The sequence below is a fragment of the Ctenopharyngodon idella genome, chromosome 15, assembly GCF_019924925.1.
Source record: "Ctenopharyngodon idella isolate HZGC_01 chromosome 15, HZGC01, whole genome shotgun sequence".
In the NCBI taxonomy this organism is placed as follows: Eukaryota; Metazoa; Chordata; class Actinopteri; order Cypriniformes; family Xenocyprididae; genus Ctenopharyngodon; species Ctenopharyngodon idella.
The window spans coordinates 36,254,681-36,278,985 of NC_067234.1; the positions used below are offsets into that span (position 1 = coordinate 36,254,681).

The following is a 24,305-nucleotide window of genomic DNA, read 5'->3' on the forward strand; positions in this document are numbered from 1 at the left end:
GTGGATAGTATGTACAGTGGGACACAGGGAACGTCTTAAATGGGTAACTGAATCATTGAATCAGTCTAAACAAAGCTGTGTGTTAATCGGAGATGGGCAAAGGTTCTGGTATGATCTTTGGAACTGTTTTCGTTGGCCATAAACAGACAATATTGCATCAAAAATGTAAGTCACTTATATTAACTACATGTTCATTGAATTGTATAAAATGCAATTTCACATTTGCAAACATGCAATTTGGGAAAACGTACTCGGTGTGTGATGATGCTTAACTGTATCATAGATAGGGAGTGAAGAGGAATTAGATTTATTTAAAATATTTTACAGCGTTTTACAAACCGGAACTTCTATCATAATGTTGCTTGATTAGTCAACTTAATTTTCCGTGCGCTGCATGAGGAGAGTCAGTCAGTTATGTAAAGACAATCACTTGCCGCCACCTACTGGCAGTTTAATTTCATATTTATAAGTATTCTAAATATACATTATTTCATTTATACAGTGGCAGGAAAAAGTATGCCTATGTTAACCCCTTGGAATGAACTTGTCATAAAATGTAATCTGATCCTCATTTAATTCATGCCTAAACACTGAGATTTCTTTGTATCCATTAAAGAAGAATGGACAAAAATCCCTCCTGAACGTTTTGCAGGTCTGATCATTGTGTTTGTATTGTGACGAATTAGATCACATTTTATGACAAATTACTGCAGAAAACAGTTTATTCAAGGGGTTCGGATACTTTTTTTTGCCACTGTGTGTGTGTGTGTGTGTGTGTGTGTGTGTGTGTGTTATATAAGGTCTGTGTAAATACATCTGAATGCCACTTCTGATGCAGAATCTGTTTCCTCTGCAATGGAAAAAAAAAGATTTTGTTTGATACCGATTTCATTTGATGTGTAAAGCCTTATAGTGACTTATTATCCGATTTTATGTATTGATAAAGAATATGACATGAAAGATGAGAGCCTGCATTTAATAAGGTTAGGAAAATATTGCCTTTATAAATGTTATAAAAAGCCATGATAATCAATTTAAGGGGCCATATACAAATATGCTGATTTAAGTAACAAAAAACTGATGGGAATATTGGAACAAAAAATATAAACTTTACTAGATACGATGTTAGTTATTGTGTCATCAGTATTTGAAAAGGGCACAGATTTTATCATAGAGTGAGTTGCCAGCTGAGGAGAGTCAGTCATCCGCCATGTGAGGAAAGTGAGTCGCCTGCTGCGTGAGGAGAGTGCGGATACAGATCCACCGCTGGCCTATCAGTGGGAAACGCAGTAGCCACTGGCAATAGTACAGTGACTTCCCGCGACAAATCATTAGTCTTATTTTTGGACCTTCCGGCCCGCCATAAGTGTAGACATTATGATAATAAGAGATTTATTGAGCAGTGTGGACAGCTTCATGGATTATAATGGAACTTCATGAGATTGAATCATCGTGATGAACTAAGATGAGTGACAGCTTTTTAGTGATTATAAAGGGAACACTCTAGACTTTCTAGACTATATATAATACATTCAGAATTTGAGAAGATCTTTTGTTTTTCATGCTTAAGTGACATCCGCTAAATTCATGTATTTGAGCAATATTTAGTCATTTATGTGTGATTTTTCACCTTATTATTATTTGCTGTCATTTGATTGGGTGGAGCAGAATTTTAATTCTGTATTAATTAAAATTAATACAGAAAAAGTCTAAATATAAATGTTTAAATAAATAAATAAATTTAAATAAATTTCTCACACAAATGTCATAAAAACGGTTATGTAGATCACAAATCAGGTCAGAGAGGTGGAGGGTTTAAAAGCTGAAGTTTTTTTTTTTATTAAATCATTAATTTATAATGTTTAAGTTAGAAATGTTATAATGTTTTAACAGTGATGATTGTTCTCAGTGTTACTTACACAGCTGATCTAGTTTCTGTAACCACAGGCAGCAGCTTCTGAAGAACTTCATCTGCTGTGTTTACTGCGTCACTATTTGAATAAAAAACAATTATTAATGCTAATAATAATATCATAAGTAAATAATACATTACATTCCTTGCTAAATATCCTTGTATATTTTTTTAATTAAACACTGCTTTATAAAGGACATGTGAAAATGTTTTTTTAGTATCTAACTGTAGAAGCTACTAAACATATTCAGCAACACAGATTTGTTTTTTCTTTTTCTTGTCAGTGTTGCTGTGGCAGGTCTATTAGTCTTCATTTACACTACAACACTTAGTGCACAGATCTATTTTGACATCAGATTTTTCTGTCCCATCCGTTGCTATGGTTATCACTATGTCAATCATTCTCCAGTTCCAGGATTCTCCACATATTGATATTGGGATCTTCTCAAACAGAAGGCTGCATCCTAGTGAGGTTGTGTCTTTCCTAGTCCAGTCCTTCTGAGGCTTGTAGACTCGAGTCCTCCTCAGCATTAAACACTAGAATGAGACGCTCTAGTAAGTGTGCATGACTACGTCACACATGTTCCCGCCCCACGATCAAGGCACGAAAATACAATTAAAACTTCATTTTGGAAACATACATTGTATTAAAAATCTTTATATTAACTGGCTTTTTTATTAATGCAGTGCAGTGAACGACAGCCGTCTGTGTCTCCCAGTGTCTTACATTATTGTCAGTTTAATGTTCAGTGATTAATTTACACCAAAACAAAAGATAACATGTATGCCTTCATCTCTGAAAACATTATTTTTGTCTTACATTTCATAATGTACTCAGATAAACTCAGTGCCGACTCGTTTTCCATCAGTTCTTCTTTGTGAATTGGAATGTGTGCAAAGGATCGTGGGAGATTGAAGGACATGAAGGATACGCTTGACGCATCCTTCAAAATGAGCTGAATTAAGGACATGAAACTAACTCTGCCTTCAAAGGATCCTTCAAATTGAGACGGTCTTCAGAGGCGCTTGATGACGTGACAGTCGAGATATACAGCCTTACTAGGACACAGCCTCCGTTTGAGAAGCTCCCGCAAATTATGTACAATATCCCAGAAATCAGTCTGTGCCCTGTGATTTAAACACCTCTGATCTCTTTGTTTCTCTTTGTTCATAATGTTTTAGACTGTAATGATTGAACTCAGTGTTACTTACTGATCATTTCTGTGTCCAATTAATCTGCTCAGGTTAAACTCCTCCATTGTCTCCTCTGAGGTCAACAACACAAAAACTAAAGCTGACCACTGAGATGAGGAGAGTTTCACATTACGTAATCCTCCACGGCTCATACGAGGTTGAGCTTCGTTCACTAGTGAAAGATCACCCAGTTCATTCAGACAGTGAAACAGATTGATGTATTTATCTGGAGAGGGATTCTCACTGATCTTCTCTTTAATATAGTCAGCTGTTTTCTCATTGTTGTGAGATCTGTTTCCTGTCTGTGTCTTTAGTTCTTGTAAGAGACTCTGATTAGACTTCACTGACAGACCCAGAAGGAAACGAAGGAAAAGGTCCAGATGCCCATTTTTACTGTCTAAAGCCTCATCCACAGCTTTCTGATGGAAGTCAGATAAAGTGAATGTGAAAAACATTGAGAGGTCAGAGAACATCTGTGAACAGTTCTTTATAAAGGAGAGATGCACATATAGAGCTGCTAGATGTTCCTGAATGCTCAGATGAACAAAGCAGAAGACTTTTCCCTGATACAAGCCCAACTCCTCTCTGAAGATCTGAGTGCACAATCCTGAGTACACTAATGCTTCTGTCACATCAATGCCACACTCTCTCAGGTCTTCCTCATAGAAGATCAGGTTTCCTTTCACAAGCTGCTGAAAAGCCACTTTCCCCAGTTTGACAATCATGTCTTCATCTTTCACTTTCTTCTCATAGTCCTTCTCATGTTTGATGTTGGTCTGAATGATCAGGAAGTGTGTGTACATTTGAGTGAGAGTCTTGGGAATCTCTCCACTCTCTGCTTCACTCAACATCTTCTCTAGAACAGTGGCTGAGATCCAGCAGAACACTGGGATGTGACACATAATAAAGAGGCTCCTTGATGACTTCAGGTGTGAGATGATCCTGTCGGCCAGACTCTGATGTCTGACTCTCTTCCTGAAGTATTCCTCCTTCTGTGGGTCACTGAATCCTCGTACCTCTGTCACTCGATGGACACACTCAGAGGGGACGAGATCAGCTGCTGCTGGTCTGGAGGTGATCCAGATGAGAGCAGAGGGAAGCAGATTCCCCACAATGAGGTTCATCAGCAGCACGTCCACTGAGGCTGATTCAGTCACATCACACAACCTCACATCGCTCTGAAAATCCAGAGACAGACGACACTCATCCAGACCATCAAAGATGAACAACACTTTATATTCATCACTGGATATTTCCATTTCTTTTGTTTCAGGGAAAAAGACATGAAGAAGATCTGAAAGACTGAGTGTTTTGTCCTTCATCAAGTTGAGCTCTCTGAAAGGAAGTGGAAATATGAGCTGGACGTCCTGATTCTTTTTCCCTTCAGCCCAGTCCAGGATGAACTTCTGCACAGAGACTGTTTTTCCAATGCCAGCGACTCCCTTTGTCAGCACAGTTCTGATGGGTTTGTCTTGTCCAGGTAAAGGTCTAAAGATGTCACTGCATTTGATCGGTGTGTCCTCTGTTGCTGCTCTCCTGGACTGTGTCTCAATCTGTCTCACCTCATGCTCATTACTGATCTCTCCACTTTCACTCTCTGTGATGTAGAGCTCTGTGTAGATCTCATTCAGGAGTGTTGGGTTTCCCTGCTTTGATATTCCCTCATACAAACACTCAAACTTCTTTCTCAGATTTGATCTCAATGTGTTGAGGACTTCAGCAGGTTTAGAGTCATGGCTGTAAGATTAATATACCACATTATTACACAAGTTTATGTAAAGTAAACAGCCATAAATTACAAAACTGATTTTTTGTTTGCTGTATTATGGGACACAGAACATCATTAGGTTTCTGAAATGTTTCAATGATTAATCATGTGTTTGAGTGATGTGTGATGTGATGCAGCACCTAAAATTAAACAAGAACAACCACAAAAGTCCTACATTTTACCTGAAACCAGGATTCATGCTTTCATTAAAGTCTTGTGGTTGAATCACAGGCGTGAACACAGTTTTGTTTTTAACTGGTCTGGATCGAAGATTTGACCTTAAATCAGAATGAAGAAAATTTTTTTAAAAAAAACAAAAAAAATCAGGCACTTGCAGGATTCGAACTCAGTATTTTTTGGTTCAAAATCCAGATCATTACACTGCTGTATATTAATAACAATTTCATAAAAATCAAATTCTATAAGTATTACTTATATAGGAAAGATATACTAGTGGCCTCTCCATAGAGCAGTTACTCTTCACAGACACACAGCTGGACTCTGGGTTTGATCTCTTCTGCTGGACTGAACTGGTTTTAAAACTAAGTAAAATAAAAAGCATACAGACTTGTAGATATATGTTGTACACTTTTACTGGAATCTTCTGTCTTAGGAAAGTCCAGGGAGTGCTGTAACACTTTTGCTTTAACATCTGTAACTCAGTGGTGTTTTGCTCTGTGTTTCAAACTTTGATTACAGTTATTTTGAGAAATGAACTTACTGTAATATTAGGAATTAGGAATTCAAAACAACTATAGAATTACAGAATGAATTCAACTCAGGTGAACATCAACCACGATCACATGACTCTTTTAAATGGCATACTTTTTTCTAGCGGTGACCCTGAATAGTCGACGATTCGAAGCTTCGATAGGAGGAAGCTGATTCGACTACCAATCTCACAGTCGAATCTCCGCAGAGGTGTTATGAGACGAGATATGGGGTGCTCAATATCTGACCTACTGGTTCTCTCCCAATAGGTTAATATACAGCCTATTATGATAATGCTGTAAATAAAAATGTGAAAAGAAAGAAGCTTTTAATAAGCATTTTTAATGTGTGTGAATAAATCCAACCACCACTGTGACAGATTTAAGTTTCACTTCCATGATCCGTGAGCGACAGAGGGCATCTTGGCGGCAGGGATTAAATCTTTAACAATTGGATGTACTTTGAAATGGTAAAGGATGATCCAAAAAATGTAAGAAGCAAGTTGTGCTAACAGATCATGTCCTACCGCTTAACAACGACAAACACTGCGGCGCGCTTCTGCCGGCCAATGTTATCGAGCTGACTAGCGCACTGAAAAGACTCAAACGGACACAGGCAGATCGCCTGAAAGACTGGATCTTCGATCAGGTAGGGTACAAGTGATTTCAAAACATTTCAGCCGGTTCTAATTTGATTTTTGGTTGCTGTGAATGTTTAGCTAAAAAGGCTGCCACTCCAGTTTAGCGTTTATTGTCTCTGCAGTTAAAAAGACAAAGTTGACAATTCTGGCTCTAGGCTACTTTCGTTATTTTAATAATTTCTTTAATTTTAACTTATTTATTGATTACTCTGGGTTATCTAATTTAACTATTTGTGGCTTGTGTTTTGATGTTCCCCTGCACTTTAGGCATTTTGCACTTGTGACTTGATTATGACTATTTCATTTCGTTTTTTTTTTTTTTTTTTTTTTTAGAACGGTATATTCTGTTCTAATTCAATTCTGTAAATTGATTTTTTTTTAATTGTTTTTCGGTGCATCGATGCGCCCCACCTGCACAACTGGGATTCAAACCCGACCAGTGTCTTCTTCTGATTATATCAGCATTAAAGGACTCCAAACTGCTAGATTAAATAGCTGATTTGTCTCTAAAATGATTTCCAAAATGATGGAAAAATCGACTTCAGTGAGAAATTTACTTTTGCTATGGTTAAATGTTAGGCGACATCTTCCAAAGACTTGAATTTTGGCGCATTTTTTTCTCTATATAGTGCTATCTGATCTGTAAAAATGCATGAAGTGACCAGGTGTAAACAGGCCCTGAGATTAGTGTGTTCGTGTTAGAACTAGCCCCATGTTAGGTTGTGCCCCGCTCACTCATATACCTGAGATCAGGCCGTGTGTCTCCACTCTTTAGCTTTGGTGGCTTATCCATAGACCAGTTACTCTTCACAGACACACAGCTGGACTCTGGGTTTGAGCTCTTCTGCTGGACTGAACTGTAACAGAGAACACATTCAGTTTAATCCTTTAGTAGGGCTTTACACTAACATTTTCTTTGGGAGCACTTGTGTTCCTAATAAAAAAAATTTTTAGGAGCAGTCAAAAATTTAGGAGCACTCTCTGATCAATAATAGACATTAACTTTCCCATTACAGGGTGATATTTGCCCCTTTAAATTAATTTCCAGGGGCATTTTTTCCATTATGAGAGCAATTTCTTCTAATTGTATAAAATGTATGCATCATATTTTGTCAATTTCTTAAATTAAATTAGAACATTTGTTTTTAAATGTTACTTTAAACAATACATTCAGTTAGAACAATAAGACCCAATCAGACTGTTACCAATCAAAAGAAACCATTAGAAAATGCATCTTTGCACTGCAGAAGTGGCACAGAAGCTCCATCTGAAGTGGTATTATTTAGACATTGAGACAAATCAATGGCACTGACATATTTTAAGGTATGTCAGTGCAAGTTACATACAGTTAAAACAGCTCAAACATGCATTTTAGTCTGTGAAACCGGGGGTAAAAGTTTGACATTTTAAGTAAAAACAGTCTATGTAAAGTGTAAATATGAAAATAAATGTAAATATGAAAATAAAACCGCCAGTAGGTGTCGGTAAATCTTAATGTGCGAGTCATTCAGTTGTTTAAAACGCAGATTCATTCAGGATTCACACAGTTACCATTCAGGGAAAACTCCCACTCATTTTGGGAGTTTTTTGGGAGATCTGTTCATGAGAATCGATCAGGTCACTCGCACCAGTGCGCCTAAAATTTTTTTCACAGTTGCACAGTTATTTTCAGTCGCAAATGCAAGCGAAATGGTCGCAGTGCAGAGCAATGTTTAGATTACTGTGTTCGTGTTACAACTAGCCCCATGTTAGGTTGTGCCCCGCTCACTCACATACCTGAGATCAGGCCGTGTGTCTCCACTCTTAAACTTTATTGGCTTCTCCATAGACCAGTTACTCTTCACAGACACACAGCTGGACTCTGGGTTTGATCTCTTCTGCTGGACTGAACTGGTTTTAAAACTAAGTAAAATAAAAAGCATACAGACTTGTAGATATATGTTGTACACTTTTACTGGAATCTTCTGTCTTAGGAAAGTCCAGGGAGTGCCGTAACACTTTTGCTTTAATGTCTGTAACTCAGTGGTGTTTTGCTCTGTGTTTCAAACTTTGATTACAGTTATTTTGAGAAATGAACTTACTGTACTACTAGAAATTAGGAATTCAAAACAACTATAGAATTACAGAATGAATTCAACTCAGGTGAACATCAACCACGATCACATGACTCTTTTAAATGGCATACTTTTTTCTAGCGGTGACCCTGAATAGTCGACGATTCGATGCTTCGATAGGAGGAAGCTGATTCGACTACCAATCTCACAGTCGAATCTCCGCAGAGGTGTTATGAGACGAGATATGGGGTGCTCAATATCTGACCTACCGGTTTTCTCCCAATAGGTTAATATACAGCCTATTATGATAATGCTATAAAAAAAAATGTGAAAAGAAAGAAGCTTTTAATAAATATTTTTAATGTGTGTGAATAAATCCAACCACCACTGTGACAGATTTAAGTTTCACTTCCATGATCCGTGAGCGACAGAGGGCATCTTGGCGGCAGGAATTAAATCTTTAACAATTGGATGTACTTTGAAATGGTAAAGGATGATCCAAAAAATGTAAGAAGCAAGTTGTGCCAACAGATCATGTCCTACCGCTTAACAACGACAAACACTGCGGCGCGCTTCTGCCGGCCAATGTTATCGAGCTGACTAGCGCACTGAAAAGACTCAAACGGACACAGGCAGATCGCCTGAAAGACTGGATCTTCGATCAGGTAGGGTACAAGTGATTTCAAAACATTTCAGCCGGTTCTAATTTGATTTTTGGATGCTGTGAATGTTTAGCTAAAAAGGCTGCCACTCCAGTTTAGCGTTTATTGTCTCTGCAGTTAAAAAGACAAAGTTGACAATTCTGGCTCTAGGCTACTTTCGTTATTTTAATAATTTCTTTAATTTTAACTTATTTATTGATTACTCTGGGTTATCTAATTTAACTATTTGTGGCTTGTGTTTTGATGTTCCCCTGCACTTTAGGCATTTTGCACTTGTGACTTGATTATGACTATTTCATTTCGTTTTTTTTTTTTTTTTTTTTTTTAGAACGGTATATTCTGTTCTAATTCAATTCTGTAAATTGATTTTTTTTAAATTGTTTTTCGGTGCATCGATGCGCCCCACCTGCACAACTGGGATTCAAACCCGACCAGTGTCTTCTGCTGATTATATCAGCATTAAAGGACTCCAAACTGCTAGATTAAATAGCTGATTTGTCTCTAAAATGATTTCCAAAATGATGGAAAAATCGACTTCAGTGAGAAATTTACTTTTGCTATGGTTAAATAAATGTTAGGCGATATCTTCCAAAGACTTGAATTTTGGCGCATTTTTTTCTCTATATAGTGCTATCTGATCTGTAAAAATGCATGAAGTGACCAGGTGTAAACAGGCCCTGAGATTAGTGTGTTCGTGTTAGAACTAGCCCCATGTTAGGTTGTGCCCCGCTCACTCATGATCTTTTTTTGTGATGAAACACAATATGTAACAGTGTTTGTTGAAAGTACCTGCATCCTGGAGAAAAATCTCCACCTCTGGATCCTTGTGAATCAGCCATGATGAAGCTGCAGGAGAATCTGATGAGTTTGATCTCCTCCACTGACTCTGAATGAACAAAACATTCAGACACTAAATTAAGGGGCTGTTTACACGACACCATTATCAACCAAAAAAGGAGAACTTTTATGCGTTTTGGCTGTTCATTTACTTGACAGCGTCGATTTGTGAACTTTTTGAAAATGATACCGTTGTCCTTGTGAACTGCAAAAATGCGAATCTGTGAAAACGGTGACGGCATGCACATGCGTATTACATGTTTAGTCTATCAACTTTATTTTTCAATGTGGAATTTGGGTGTTTCGGTGAATGTGCGAGACTTCCGATTTATTAACCGCTATAGGGAAATAATAAGAAGAATATCAAAGTGCAGTAAACTATAAAAATAATGTGAATAGGCATGTACATTTGGCGCGAATGCTCTGTGTAAGAATGCATATGCGCCGGCATGTAATCTTTACAAAGTGACATCCCCAACTACTTGTCTGGCATGCGTAATACAGCGTTTTTAGTCATTTTTGCGGATCCGTGTGAACGGGGATAGTTTTGATGTTATCTGTACAAAGAAAAATGTTTTTTTTAAAACATTGTTGTCGTATAAACGTACCCTGAACGACTAAATGAATTAAACAACCTTCATAATTTAGCTGAACATATCTTGAGTGAGGGAGAAAAAGGATCACGTGACTGTCACCGCGTTTCCATTACCCTTTAAAATTCCGCATATTGAAAATACGCCCAATGGAAACATGTCAATTTCACAAAAACTCCCATATATCGCAAAAAAGTTTTTACGCTCACATGAGGTGGTTTTCAGGCAATTTGAAAAATATTTCGCAAAACTGCAATGGAAACAGTTTTTCCACATTTACAGGTCAAAGTCGATCATTCTTTAAAGGTGGGGTAAGTAATTTTTCAAAAACACTGCTAGACATTGTTGATATGTGAAATCAACCCAAACAAACCCACCCCTCTCTTCACTGCTCCGCCTCCAAAACTCACACTCCGTTACTAACCACCCTGCTTCGAGTCGGTCTCAAACCCGGCCCAATCGCTGCTGGCAGGCGAGGCGAGTATGAGGTGTGGTTTATACATTTACTTTGCTTTGCTTCTCCATTTTGAAGCGCTGCCATTTTGAAGCAGCGCTTCAAAATGGAGAAAAACAGGATTAAATCATATAAAAGGAATAAATAACCTATGCGCGAAAGTTATGTCACCTAAATAATTAACATATTAACAAAACGAAAGGAACAAAATGCGACAATAGACTAAGCTATATCTATATGCTGAGTTTCGGTTCATTTGAGAAGCAAATTCACAGAAAGGAAACCGAGACGGCAGAAAATTATTTTTGTTTTCTTTATTTTACAAGCAATGTTTTGTTTTTATTGTGAGATCTTGACTCAGACATCATAAATGTCTGAGTATTTTAAATTTTTCCGCTTTTATAAGAAAATTCAAGTGATCGCGCCGGCGCCTCACGCGCACACCATAACCAATCAGTTTTAATAACGTGACATCGCAGCCTGCTTGTCAAAATAATATACAGTCAACCAAATATATAAATGGTACACTGCTCATTTTAAGTAGTTTGTGTACAATCAAAGCATTTAAATAATAAATAATATTTATTTTATTTTACTTTTAATATTTATTTTACTGGCCACTGTTACACACGCAATGCGAGTGGATGTCTGTTTATCACAGCTGATGCGCAACAAAATGCTTCACGAAAAATGAACGAACGACAAGGAAAAACAAAAAAATGAACGTACAGTACACAAGAGTAAATTCAAACAAGGGTTAGTTGTTAGTCACAAACAGAACAGCAGCTCCAGACAATCAAACCCAGTTTTACTCACATGAGAAGGAATCAAAGAAGCCTCCGCGTCTGTTTTCAGGCTTTCCCGCTTAGCTCTCTTCAGCGCTGGAAAGCTTTTCTAATATTGATGCGGATCCTAAAGCGCTTCTCTGTTGAAAAAACCAGCATAAGCTGGTAAGGTAGGTTTTGAAGCTGAGATGCTGGTTTGAGCTGGTTTATGCTGGTCAAGTGCTGGTCCAGGACACTGCAATATAACATTTTATTAAAAAAAATGTTTGTTTTATTTGGTGTTACGTATGAAATAAAATGTTGAAATTATATTTTAAGTTATTATCAGTGTTCTCCTTTTAAAAAATACAGAGCCCAGTGGTTCTTGAACTCAGAAAAGTAATAAAAATGTTAGAAAAATATTGACTCTGTTGTATTTTTACTGAAAAACTACACAATAAATGCCGCAAATTTTGAGAAAAGCCGCCGCAAAATCAGTCATTTTAGGCCGCAGAAATCGATGATGCATGCTTAAACCTTGATAAACGTTTCTATTAAACACTTTGGTGCTGTTTTTCCGTATCGTATTCGTATTTTATCTGCTTAAAATAGGGACATGCTGTGGAAGTCACTAAACATGAACACTGTAGGAGTAAAATCTTTGCTTGGCAGGGGGAGCTGCCGCTCAACCTGCCACCGTTATATGCGCCTGCCTCGGGACCTGCCACGGTTATATGATGCATATATGATAAATGCTGATTGATGCATGCGTGCAAACAGTGCAATCCTGCTCTTGTGTACTAAGCGTCGCGCCTGCCTCAAGATCTCTCACTGTTTACAGCTACCAGACACTCCGATTGACATGCTGAAGGGAAAAGAATCAGACGAAGATGCCTCACTTCATCGATTTGTTTGTCTATTTTCATTTATTTTATTTAGCCTACTTTTTTTTGTGCAAACTATTGTTGTTATGGTAGATCATAATTACTGATCGGCAATCTGATAGGCCTATAGAAATTGTTGTGTCAACCATGTAATGAATAATGCTCTCATCTGTCACGTTTGTGTGGAAAACTGGCAAAATAACAACTGGCAAGTGCAAAATATTGTTGTGTCTTCTCTTTTATTTTATTATTTTCGATTAATCATTAAAATGTTCTCAATTTAACAAAAAATGTTTTTTAGATATGAATCTATTTGTGTTGGATTTGCCGTACGGTGTTGGTTTTTGAACGGCCCCAAGTAGAGTATGGATGACTGGTAATATCCCATGCACTTAGGGGTGATTAATGATGATTATTAAAATTTCAATTTCTTTTTATTTATATCAAATTAAGTTTTATTCTTTGCCTGAACAAGTTTTTTTGTTTGTTTTGCAGTTCACACAAATTCAATATAACTAAATAGCATGAACACTCACCTCGATCAAAGATGCTTCTCAAATCCTCCAGCTTTAACATCATAAAGATACACAGAAATTCCTGCTTAAACTTTGATAAACGTTTCTACACTTTGATGCGCTGGGGGTTTTTTTCCGCACCGTATTGGTATCTTACCTGCTTAAATGGCGACAGGAGAACTATTTTCACTTTCTATTTGTGACGGCACGCCTATAAAGTGTTTATATTGGGACTATTTTAAACCGCTACGGAGTACTACCCCGGTACCTGCGTGACTCGTCATAAACAGAAGTAGCTCCGGCTACAATGTTCTTCCGCAAGACGCATGACGACGCGTGCATGTCTGTTAACCTCTAGAGCGCTAACAATTAAATAGTACAAATTTAAAAAGATCTTCATCTGTGTTCCGAAGATAAATGAATGTCTTACGGGTGTGGAACGACATCTGGCTATTAATTAGTAATTATTGACAGAAGTTTCAATTTTGGCTGAACCCTTTAAACTATTGAAAGCTCTTAAAGATGCTTTTCTGTGTAAAGACAGTCATGTGGAGTAGATGATGGATGTTGTTCCTGATCCCTGAGAGTTTGACCAACATCCTCCTCTTCATTCATATACAGTATGAATTCATATACACTAATGGTCACCCTTTTATTAAACACAATCCAGAATCCACTAAATAAATACTGAGAAAACAACAAAGTAATAAAATTAATAAAAATATATAATCATAAGCTATGACAAAGAAAATAATAATAATAAACTGAGTGATTTATGAAAGTAATTTATGAAAAAATCTTTGTAGCAGAGAAATTTTATAAAATCTGAAAGTTAAAAACATTACTATTTGCATTCTTATAAAATACATTCATGTATTCATATACTCAACAAATTTTCTATTATATACTTTTAACGTGTTGTTAACAACATGTTTCTAGCATGATTAGCATATTTGTTAGCATGTTGATAGCGTGTTGCTAGCACGATTAGCATGTTGCTGATGATTTAACAGACATTATAATAAACACTAGACGCCGTATTGGCCTCTTTATTAGACTGTTGCCAGAGATCGCATTATTAGGGAGATAAGAGGGTCTGTATCTCTTATCGCACGTGATCAAGTTAGCGTAACGGCTAACTTAATCACGTGCGGCACCTCTCAGCCTATCAGTCGCAAATATTCCCTAGTCTGCCTTCTCTTAAAAAAATACATTTTTATCAAGCTAAAATCTACATATAGTTCCCAACGAAAGTATTGTTTAGTGTAAAACATGCTGAAGATTAGCAAACAGGCTGTCAATTAATTAAATTATTAGCTATTTCCCCACAAAAACTGTTTAATCATCATAGTGAAGCCTCTCATCCATTGACATCCATTTAAAAAACAGCCTCTGGTCTGCTTCCCTGTAGCCGTTACGCTTTTTTGGCTAAAGGTTGCAGGCTTGCCTTCCAGTGGCTTTGCTGTTCCTGTGATACGTCAGCGAGTCCGCCATATTGTGCGGGGCAAGACTGCTCTGTTAACAAATGCAAGTAAACTGGCGAGCTGCGGTTTTTCTGGATAAAAACAAAAATAACGTTTACATTTATCAACCGATTTCAGTGGTTTATAATGTACGTGGTGTACAAAAAGTTCTAGTTACTTAAAATCTCTATAGTTAGACATATAAAATATTTATTTTAATAAGAAATAGTCAAAGCTCAGGCTTGTCATGTATTTGGCTGCTTTATTCTTGCATAAGAATTGTAAAGACGCCCATACTGAGATATAATTTAATTTTCACATTAAATGAAATAAAGTTTTCTTATTGTGGAAAAGGCATTTTCTGTCTTTAACCCAATTTTAGCTTTTATTGAGCGTAGAATTGACCACCATTGATAAAATGAAACAAATCATCAAATACAAATCACACAGGCTGCTTTCTGTATTTTTATAGCACTAAAATGATACAGATATTTGCAGACAGATACTCCAAAAACATACAACAACAATAACTGATGGATCCTTTATGGTAATACATATGACATGGTACAACTACAGTGCAATGCAAATAGTAAATATAAGAAAGTGAGAATAGTAAATAGTTTGTTATACACTATATATAAGTAATAGTTTATGTATATATAATAATATAGTCAATAATAAAGTATATAATATTGTCAATAAACAGTATACAGCAAATAAAATAGTAATGAATAGTACAATTATATAATAGTATAAGTACAATAATATTATAATAATATATTGATAATAGCATATAGTATAATAATACTATAATAATAGCAATAGAATATGTAGTATCATTTACAGAATATAGACAATAATATAACAGCATACAGTCAGGTCCATAAATATTGGGACATCAACACAATTCTAATCTTTTTGGATCTATACACCACCACAATGGATTTGAAATGAAACAAACAAGATGTGCTTTAACTGCAGACTTTTAGCTTTAATTTGAGGGTATTTACATCCAAATCAGGTGAACGGTGTAGGAATTACAACAGTTTGTGCCTCCCACTTTTTAAGGGACCGAAAGTAATGGGACAGATTAACAATCATAAATCAAACTTTCACTTTTTAATACTTGGTTGCAAATCCTTTGCAGTCAATTACAGCCTGAAGTCTGGAACGCATACACATCACCAGACGCTGGGTTTCATCCCTGGTGATGCTCTGCCAGGCCTCTACTGCAACTGTCTTCAGTTCCTGCTTGTTCTTGGGGCATTTTCCCTTCAGTTTTGTCTTCAGCAAGTGAAATGCATGCTCAATTGGATTCAGGTCAGGTGATTGACTTGGCCATTGCATAACATTCCACTTCTTTCCCTTAAAAAACTCTCTGGTTGCTTTCGCAGTATGCTTCGGGTCATTGTCCATCTGCACTGTGAAGCGCCGTCCAATGAGTTCTGAAGCATTTGGCTGAATATGAGCAGATAATATTGCCCAAAACACTTCAGAATTCATCCTGCTGCTTTTGTCAGCAGTCACATCATCAATAAATACAAGAGAACCAGTTCCATTGGCAGCCATACATGCCCACGCCATGACACTACCACCACCATGCTTCACTGATGAGGTGGTATGCTTTGGATCATGAGCAGTTCCTTTCCTTCTCCATACTCTTCTCTTCCCATCACTCTGGTACAAGTTGATCTTGGTCTCATCTGTCCATAGGATGTTGTTCCAGAACTGTGAAGGCTTTTTTTTTAGATGTTGTTTGGCAAACTCTAATCTGGCCTTCCTGTTTTTGAGGCTCACCAATGGTTTACATCTTGTGGTGAACCCTCTGTATTCACTCTGGTGAAGTCTTCTCTTGATTGTTGACTTTGACACACATACACCTAGCTCCTGGAGAGTGTTCTTGATCTGGCCAACTGTTGTGAAGGGTGTTTTCTTCACCAGGGAAAGAATTCTTCGGTCATCCACCACAGTTGTTTTCCATGGTCTTCCGGGTCTTTTGGTGTTGCTGAGCTCACCGGTGCATTCTTTCTTTTTAAGGATGTTCCAAACAGTTGATTTGGCCACACCTAAAGTTTTTGCTATCTCTCTGATGGGTTTGTTTTGTTTTTTCAGCCTACTGATGGCTTGCTTCACTGATAGTGACAGCTCTTTGGATCTCATATTGAGAGTTGACAGCAACAGTTTCCAAATGCAAATAGCACACTTGAAATGAACTCTGAACCTTTTATCTGCTCCTTGTAAATGGGATAATGAGGGAATAACACACACCTGGCCATGGAACAGCTGAGCAGCTAATTGTCCCATTACTTTTGGTCCCTTAAAAAGTGGGAGGCACATATACAAACTATTGTAATTCCTACACCGTTCACCTGATTTGGATGTAAATACCTTCAAATTAAAGCTGAAAGTCTGCAGTTAAAGCACATCTTGTTCGTTTCATTTCAGATCTATTGTGGTGGTGTATAGAGCCAAAAAGATTAGAATTGTGTCGATGTCCCAATATTTATGGACCTGACTGTAACTATAATAGATTGATAGTATTGGTGTAATATTAATAATCGCAAATACAAAAAGAAAGGCTGTTTTTTTGTTGTTATTCTTGAAAGATAAAAGAGCTGATTTTTGTTTATTACAAGATACTCAGTTGAAGGACTGATCCCAGTTTTTGGAAGAGTCAGTGGGGTCAGGACATATGTTTGAGTCATGGTACAAATAGATCAGCAGGGGTCTATTCTCAAAGGAAATTTCAGGGGGAAAATTGTTCAAAATGAGAGTAATAATAATGGAAGGAGGATAATACTCATACTAGAGGACTCACATATGCAATATATTATAGATCATATTTATGATACTAATTGCAAATCTACAAATCTGCTGTTACTTCATGAATTATTGAATGAATGAATTATTAGATAAACAAACTGCAGACCTGTCAACTAAAAACATGAATGACAAAATTATACTTGGGGGTGATTTTAATGTGTCCTAGATAATAACTTGATGGTCTCCCAAAGAGTAAAAGATGATGTTAGTAACAAGATTGTTTCTGGGTTATGTAATAATTTAGGACTTGATGTATAGACATATCATGTATAGACAAGTCATCATACCATCTATACAAAATATAGAACCTTTTCTACGCACTGTTGATGAATGAGGGCCCTGGTCTTTTGGGTCTTTAACTGTAAAATTCCCCTACACCTTAGCCAAAATAACCTTGAATTTGGTTACATGTCATTTTTGCCAAAATAACTTGTAAGATGTATGATAATCCATCATGTAAGCAAAGTCAACAGTGATTACAAGGTGTTTAATTTCATTTCTTTGACATGTTCTGCGCGTAGCCATGATTCAGCTCTGAATTGGACGGGTTATGTGCAGTCTGCTTTTAGTCCACCCGGCAAAATTGAGCCCTGATTCAGACCAGCAATGTGACATCAGGCTATATAGATATAAATTATATAGTCTCAATCTATATTGCTTTAGAAAATATGTTGATACTCTATAGTGCCCACCCTAGTGTGCGTCCAAGCAAAAGAGAATGACTCCCTGTCACAATTAGTGTAATTACAGTAAAAAAATCAAAGTTGTGTAAAGATTAGCACAGAAAACAGGAACACACTACAGAAGAAAACACAATGCTGAAGGAGCAAAGCATCTAAAATTCAGTCACATTCAGTGAATAAATGACACCACCTGCTGGACAAAGAGGAAAGCACACAATGAAAGAAATCTATGTATTATTTTAATTAAAGCAGAAAGTGAACATTACTCAGTGAGGCTGTTTTAGACTGACAAAACCATGTTTATTTGATAATTATTTGACTGTCTGCTGGCTTACATACTGAGAGTTTGTCTTTCACCGAGTGACAAATACAATCTGTATCAAATTCAGTGTAAAACTATGAGCTGAGAAATGATGAGCAAACGCCAGATAAAGGCGCTTCATTTCAAAGGATTCTATAAAAACGTGGAAAAATGACGGTTATTCCCTCTCTGAGATCGCTATCAGATGATCCTCGATCTCTTTTTCTGACAGAGTCCTGAAAGACACAGACAGATATTATCTATAAATATGTTTACATTTATTCCTTTAGCAGAAGCTTTTATTTTATTTTCTTGTGAAGTGAATGTTTGCTGTCAGACGCTCTCTCCGCACCTGAATTTAGGGTTTTCCTTGGTCACAACAGCCACTTCCAGCTCAGTGCTTTTGAAGTCCATGGAAAGCACAGAAGACAAACACGAGATCGCCATCTAGAGGACAGGAGACAAACGTGAGCGTTATAATATTCAGTCAACACACTGCTGACAAACATCAACATCTCAACTATTATACTACACAGCACTCTGTTTAAAGCCTGTTTGTGATTCATTGGTGTTTTTCTGTGGCCTAATATTATTGATGATATGTAATTCTATTGCTTATTATTTGTTTTCTACATTGATAATAATCATAAATGTTTCTTGAGCAGCAAATCATCATATTAGAATGATTTCTGAAGAATCATGTGACACTGAAGACTGGAGTAATGATGCTGAAAATTCAGCTTTGATCACAGGAGTAAATTACACTTTACTATATATTCACGTATAAAACAGCTGTTTTACACTGTAATAATTTTTCACAATTTTTACAGCATTTTGATCAAATAAATGCAGCTTTGGAGAACAGAAGAGACTTCAGAAAATGTACTGGTCATAAATATTTTTCACTGGCCATGAAACTGTTTTCGCAAAAACAGGCAGTAACGACACCAGTGAAAATTCACAATTCTCTATTCTAATTTCGATGCTGCAGCTAAAACTACTAGCCTAAATAATATAAATTTAAAACATTATTAAAGATGAGTAAACAGTATAGTAATATAAGAACAAATCAAATTACAAGCAAAAGCGCAAATAAATACAACAAAGACACAAAATAAATAAACAGTGCTTTTTAGGTTTTCAGGTACAGGAATTTAATAAACTAAACAAATGTAAAATAATAAAATAAAAGCACTTTAAGAGGGAATGCGTTTTCTTTCTCAACTGTTTACGTTCAATTAAGACAATAACTAGTTTACTAGGATACTCGCTACTATTCTATGTGAATTTGGGCACTCAAGTGAAAGAAGATGTGAAAGAGATCTTAGTTTAGTATTGGCATGCTGTCTGAGAAGCGGCTTCGGATGTGTGCGAACACAAAACTTTCCTCGCAGCGCGTGAGTAATGAAATGAGCTTTCATGTCTTCTTGCGCTTGAATATTTAAATTGTCAAGGCTTAAATTTTCATGATGATGGCCCATCAACTGTCCCGAGTGACGTTCACATTTGTTCACATTCATGCATTGTTAGAATTCATAAAAATGTTACTGAGTAACAGTTTCATATACTTGCCAACACCAATTTTTACTCGCATTTGTTGTTAATTTTAGGTCCTGTTAACATATAATACATTACTAATGAGTTCCATAAGCTTTAAATAGAATGTGAATATTCTGATATTTGATGCAGTTTGCATCATTGATTCTGATATTTTTTCCTGTTTATTACTGTGAATGAATCTGTATTGCATAAAGCGCTATGTAAATGTATCTCATACCTCTACGGTCCTGTCGAACGTCAACTCAGGCTGTTTCTTCAGCTTCTTCTCCAGGTAGCTGTTGGCCTCTGTGTGTTTGGCCCCGACGCTCGTGGCCCTGAACCCGCAGAAATACCCAGCCGGGTCGCATTTGTAGAGCACGGGTCCCATCTGAGGGTCCATCGCGATCAGCATCATGCCTGAATCACAGACAGGATCTCAAACACTGCAGAACCGACTGATTATTCGAGTCTGTGTGGATGAACACACTCACAGCAGCCGAGCGGCCTCATCTCCGCGTTCTGCGTGTAAACCTGCGAGAGATCCGCGATACGCCGGCACAACATGTCCGCTGTGATGTCGTAACCGAACTTATACTTCCACTCGCCGGCCTCCACACGAGCGCGATGAACCTGAGAACGGCTGTCAGCTACAAACACACACAAATACACGTTTCATAATGGATGAACTCTGCAACATCATCACTGTTATTGAACTGAATTATGACACTATTGTCTTCTGTAAAGCAGCTGAATTGGCTTTGTTTGCATCAATAGCTGTGTTTCCATCCAAAGTTGTGAATTTAAAGGGTTAGTTCACCCAAAAATGAAAATTCTGTCATTAATTACTCATCTTCATGTCGTTCCACACCCGTAAGACCTTCATTCATCTTCAGAACACAAATTAAGATATTTTTGATAAAATCCGATGGCTTCGAAGCTTTGTGAATCAAACTGCCAAAGTCACGTGAACCATTGAAATTTCGAAGCCTTGTTTACTGAAATCACGTGACTTTCATGCTCTGAACCACTGATTCGAAACAAAAGATTCGTAAAGCTTCATGAAGCAGTGTTTTGAAATCACCCATCACTAGATATTGTTGAATAAAGTCGTTATTTTGTTTTTTTGGCACACAAAAATATTCTTGTCACTTTATAATATTAAGGTTGAACCACTGTAGTCACATGAACAGTTTTAAATACGTCTTTAGTAGCTTTCTGGGCATCTGAAAGTGTTAATTATCTTGCTAGCGATCCATCGGATTTTAATCAAAAATGAACGTGAAGATGATTACGGGTGTGGAACGACATGAGGGTGAGTACATAGTGACAGGATTTTCATTTTTGGGTGAGCTAACCCTTTAACTTGTGCACAAAACTGGAATATGGCATAAAACATTTGCAAATAAAGCAGTTTCCATTCCATGTGTTCTACAGAATAAAATAGTTAAAAATAGTCACTTCCTGAGAAATTGCCACAAAATATCAGTCATAAAAATTGAAATTGCTGCAATCTGGCTCTTTTTTTCCAGACGAAAACACAACAAACGCCGTCATGTTCTCTTGTGTTCGGATGCTGGTTTTTGGGAACACAATCGTGTGAGACGCTTCTGGAGGGAATTAAACCAAATCATTCTGATGACAGACTTTGACTCAAATGTTTCAGAACCACCAAACCAACATTTGAGATGCTGCGATGCAATTGGTCTGCTGGTTAGCCCAGTTATCCAATCACAGCCTCTGCTGAGGCAAAGTCACATGAGGTTTTGAGGGATTTATGTGTTTCCATCGCAGTTTATGCACATTGGATAATAAATGATCCACCTCATTCATTTTTATGTGCATCTTGGTGTTTCCATCCAGCATTTATTTGACCAAATATCCCAAAATTCACATAAAAATAGTTGGATGGAAAAATAGCTAATGACATAGTTATTGAAATGAACTGATATGAATAATGACACAATTGTCTATTTAGAGCAGCTTTACAGCAGAATGAGAATTTGTCCCATATTTGATGTTTTCATCAGTGATTCTGTTATTTTCACTGTGAAACTGCTTTAAAACAATCTGTATTGTATAAAGTGTTACAGAAATTAATGTTAAAATAGTCCACGTGACTACAGTGGTTCAACCTTAATGTTATGAAGCGCCGAGAATACTTTTCGTGCGCAAAAACAAAACAAAAATAATTTTTATTCAACAAACTCGTCTCTCCCCTGTCATTCTCCTATGCTATTTTCGTTGCAGCGCTTCCATGTTCTACGTCCGAACGCTGGCTCAGTATTGGCCGATGCTGTTCACGTGATCAGCACAACGCATGCGTGTGATCCTGACGCAGAAGCCGACCAATAATGAGTCAGCGTTCGGACGTAAACACAGAAGAGCTGAATTGCGTTCACTGCCTCAACTGCGTACGAGTCTGACAGGGAAGAGACAAATTTGTTGAATTAAGTTATTTTTTTGTTTTTGCACACAAAAAGTATTCTCGTCACTTCATAACATTAAGGTTTTAATGATGTCTTTCTGGACCTTGAATTGAATTAATTTCGTTGCTTTTAATTGAGAATAAAAAAAAACCTCTTGGATTTCGTCAAAAATATCTTAATTTGTGTTCTGAAGATGAACGAAGGTCTTATGGGTGTGAAACGACATGAGGGTGAGTACTTAATGAATGAATTTTCATTTTTGGGTGAACTAACCCTTTAACATATAATGTGAGAGGAGACACACACCGTAATGTCCAGTCATGACGCATCCAATCCGTGGAGTGAGACGGAACATGTTTGTCATTGTTGACGCATCCAGGAGTGTGTCCTGCACATGAGAAACAGAAAGAGTCGGTCACACACACACACACACACACACACACACGGCTCAGCGTAATTTAAGAGCATCACAGCATTTAGAAACACTCAGAAATGCTTTGAGACGCCTAAGCTTGTCCAGGAGTAAACCAGACAGACCAAGAAAAGCTGCTGTTGCAGACTGAAATTAACAAGATTAAACACTCCACACTCTTTCTCAACACTGATCTTCAGGTGTGTTTTTTACCGCAACTTTCTTCTGTGTGACGACCACCGCACAGTCCGTCCCTCTGATGCCCACCGAGGTCAGGCCGCTCTGAGTGATGGCTTTGAAGGCATATTCTGTCCAACACATTCAACATCACATCAACACAACATGCAGCAGACTACAAGCTAACATGGAATGTTCTCAGAACTTTAGCAAACGTTCTTCCAGTAACGTTAATAGAACGTTCATTTGAAGTTATCTGGTCTTTAATAACGTTCTCAAAATCAGGTCCTGGAGCATAATTTGTCTAACATTTTTAAAATGTTACTACTTGTTTCAGAACGTTCAGAGAACATTCAGAAGTAACGTTCATATAATGTTTGCAAAATTGAATGTTCTAAACATTAAAAAAAAAAAAACTGGACGTTTTGAACGTTCAGAAATAACACTTTAATAACTTAATGGGAACGTTAGCAAAACATTCTTAGAACATGTTGTTGTTAGTTCGGAAGAACTCTTTAAGAAGTGTGTTTCTGGAGATGATGATTTATAAGATGAAGTGTGACCTTAATGACTCCTGGACCTACTTTAATGTCGAAAAAAATAACATTTGATGACTAAAACCACATGCACTGGGTACACACATGCATTCCGCACAATATCACAATTATTCATTAATTAATCTGTCACCAATAGTGCAAAAAGCTGCATTAGTCCAGTAAACATGAGCTGAAAGCATCTTTAAGAGTTTAATACTTGATGAAAACCGGAATAATGGCTTATGAAATGGTGAATCTCTTACCGACTTGATATAATCGGCCCTCAGGTGAGAATATGGTGATGTGTCGATCAAACCCAGCATTTGAACCTCGAGACATGATTATAAACACACTTTAGTGACTTTAGCCGCTCAATCCGTCAAATTCGTGATCCTGCGGGTCGATTGTGTTGAGAAGTGCGTCGAGTTGAGAGTGAATAAGCGATTTGAGACTTTCACTTTCTCTTTCATTCCGTCGCGTCATTAAACTCGACGAGGAACATGAACTCTCTCACACAAACACACACACACACACACACACACACACACAGTCACCTCACAACAAATCTATCACATTTAACAAACTACATCTGCATATTTATATGATAAAAGTGGCGGGTTTTCAGATGGTACCCAGCTAACATATGAAACATGTTCTAACGTTCCCATTAGCCTAAGTTGTGGGAACGTTATTTTTGAATGTTCTCTGAACGTTCCGAAACAAGTAACGTTTAAAAAAATGTTAGACGAAAGTCCAACTAACATTTCAGAAACAAAACGTTCCTTTTTGTGCTAATGTTTTGAGATCATTATTAAAGACCAGATAAGATGAACGAACGTTCTCTATTAATGTTGGAAGAACCTTGCCAGAACGTTCCCTGTTAAAATGTACCATGTTTTTTTTTTTTTTTTTTTTTTTTTTTTTTTTTTTACGTGACTTCATAAAATACCATAGAAT

The 24,305-nt window shown here is 37.1% G+C and overlaps 2 protein-coding genes across 4 annotated transcripts in view; both read right to left on the reverse strand.

The window, feature by feature from the left end:
• The window catches only part of LOC127495147 (NACHT, LRR and PYD domains-containing protein 12-like), a 267,772-nt gene extending 254,619 nt beyond the window's left edge, over window positions 1-13,153 (reverse strand). For 2 of the 3 annotated variants that reach the window (XM_051861644.1, XM_051861643.1), the window contains exons 1-8: window positions 13,010-13,153; window positions 11,642-11,845; window positions 9,731-9,827; window positions 8,002-8,127; window positions 6,969-7,082; window positions 5,057-5,152; window positions 3,125-4,843; window positions 1,920-1,991 (exon numbers count right to left, since the gene is read on the reverse strand). In XM_051861644.1, coding sequence (XP_051717604.1) covers window positions 1,920-1,991; window positions 3,125-4,843; window positions 5,057-5,152; window positions 6,969-7,082; window positions 8,002-8,127; window positions 9,731-9,780 — 2,177 coding nt within the window. In that variant the 5' untranslated portion in view covers window positions 9,781-9,827; window positions 11,642-11,845; window positions 13,010-13,153. The remainder of the gene's footprint in view (window positions 1-1,919; window positions 1,992-3,124; window positions 4,844-5,056; window positions 5,153-6,968; window positions 7,083-8,001; window positions 8,128-9,730; window positions 9,828-11,641; window positions 11,846-13,009) is intronic. The other variant, XM_051861645.1, reaches the window with a different exon arrangement.
• A 5,026-nt stretch (window positions 13,154-18,179) lies between these two features.
• LOC127495204 (proteasome subunit alpha type-6-like) lies at window positions 18,180-23,845 on the reverse strand. The gene is made up of 7 exons (XM_051861906.1): window positions 23,612-23,845; window positions 22,849-22,943; window positions 22,530-22,611; window positions 20,289-20,444; window positions 20,036-20,214; window positions 18,611-18,705; window positions 18,180-18,494 (listed from the first exon to the last, which is right to left on the reverse strand). Exons 1-7 carry the CDS (start codon window positions 23,685-23,687, stop codon window positions 18,437-18,439), a joined length of 741 nt encoding a protein of 246 aa, XP_051717866.1. The 5' UTR covers window positions 23,688-23,845; the 3' UTR covers window positions 18,180-18,436.
• Window positions 23,846-24,305: the final 460 nt, after the last annotated feature.

What these genes read in the sequence shown, in the direction of transcription:
- LOC127495204 (XM_051861906.1), bottom strand. Translation starts at nt 23,687, where the DNA reads ATGTCTCGAGGTTCAAATGCTGGGTTTGATCGACACATCACCATATTC. An exon ending in TCACACAGAAGAAAGTTGCG is followed by an intron (nt 22,612 to 22,848) that starts GTAAAAAACACA and finishes TCTCATGTGCAG; the next exon opens with GACACACTCCTGGATGCGTC. An exon ending in CGTCATGACTGGACATTACG is followed by an intron (nt 20,445 to 22,529) that starts GTGTGTGTCTCC and finishes GTGTGTTTGTAG; the next exon opens with CTGACAGCCGTTCTCAGGTT.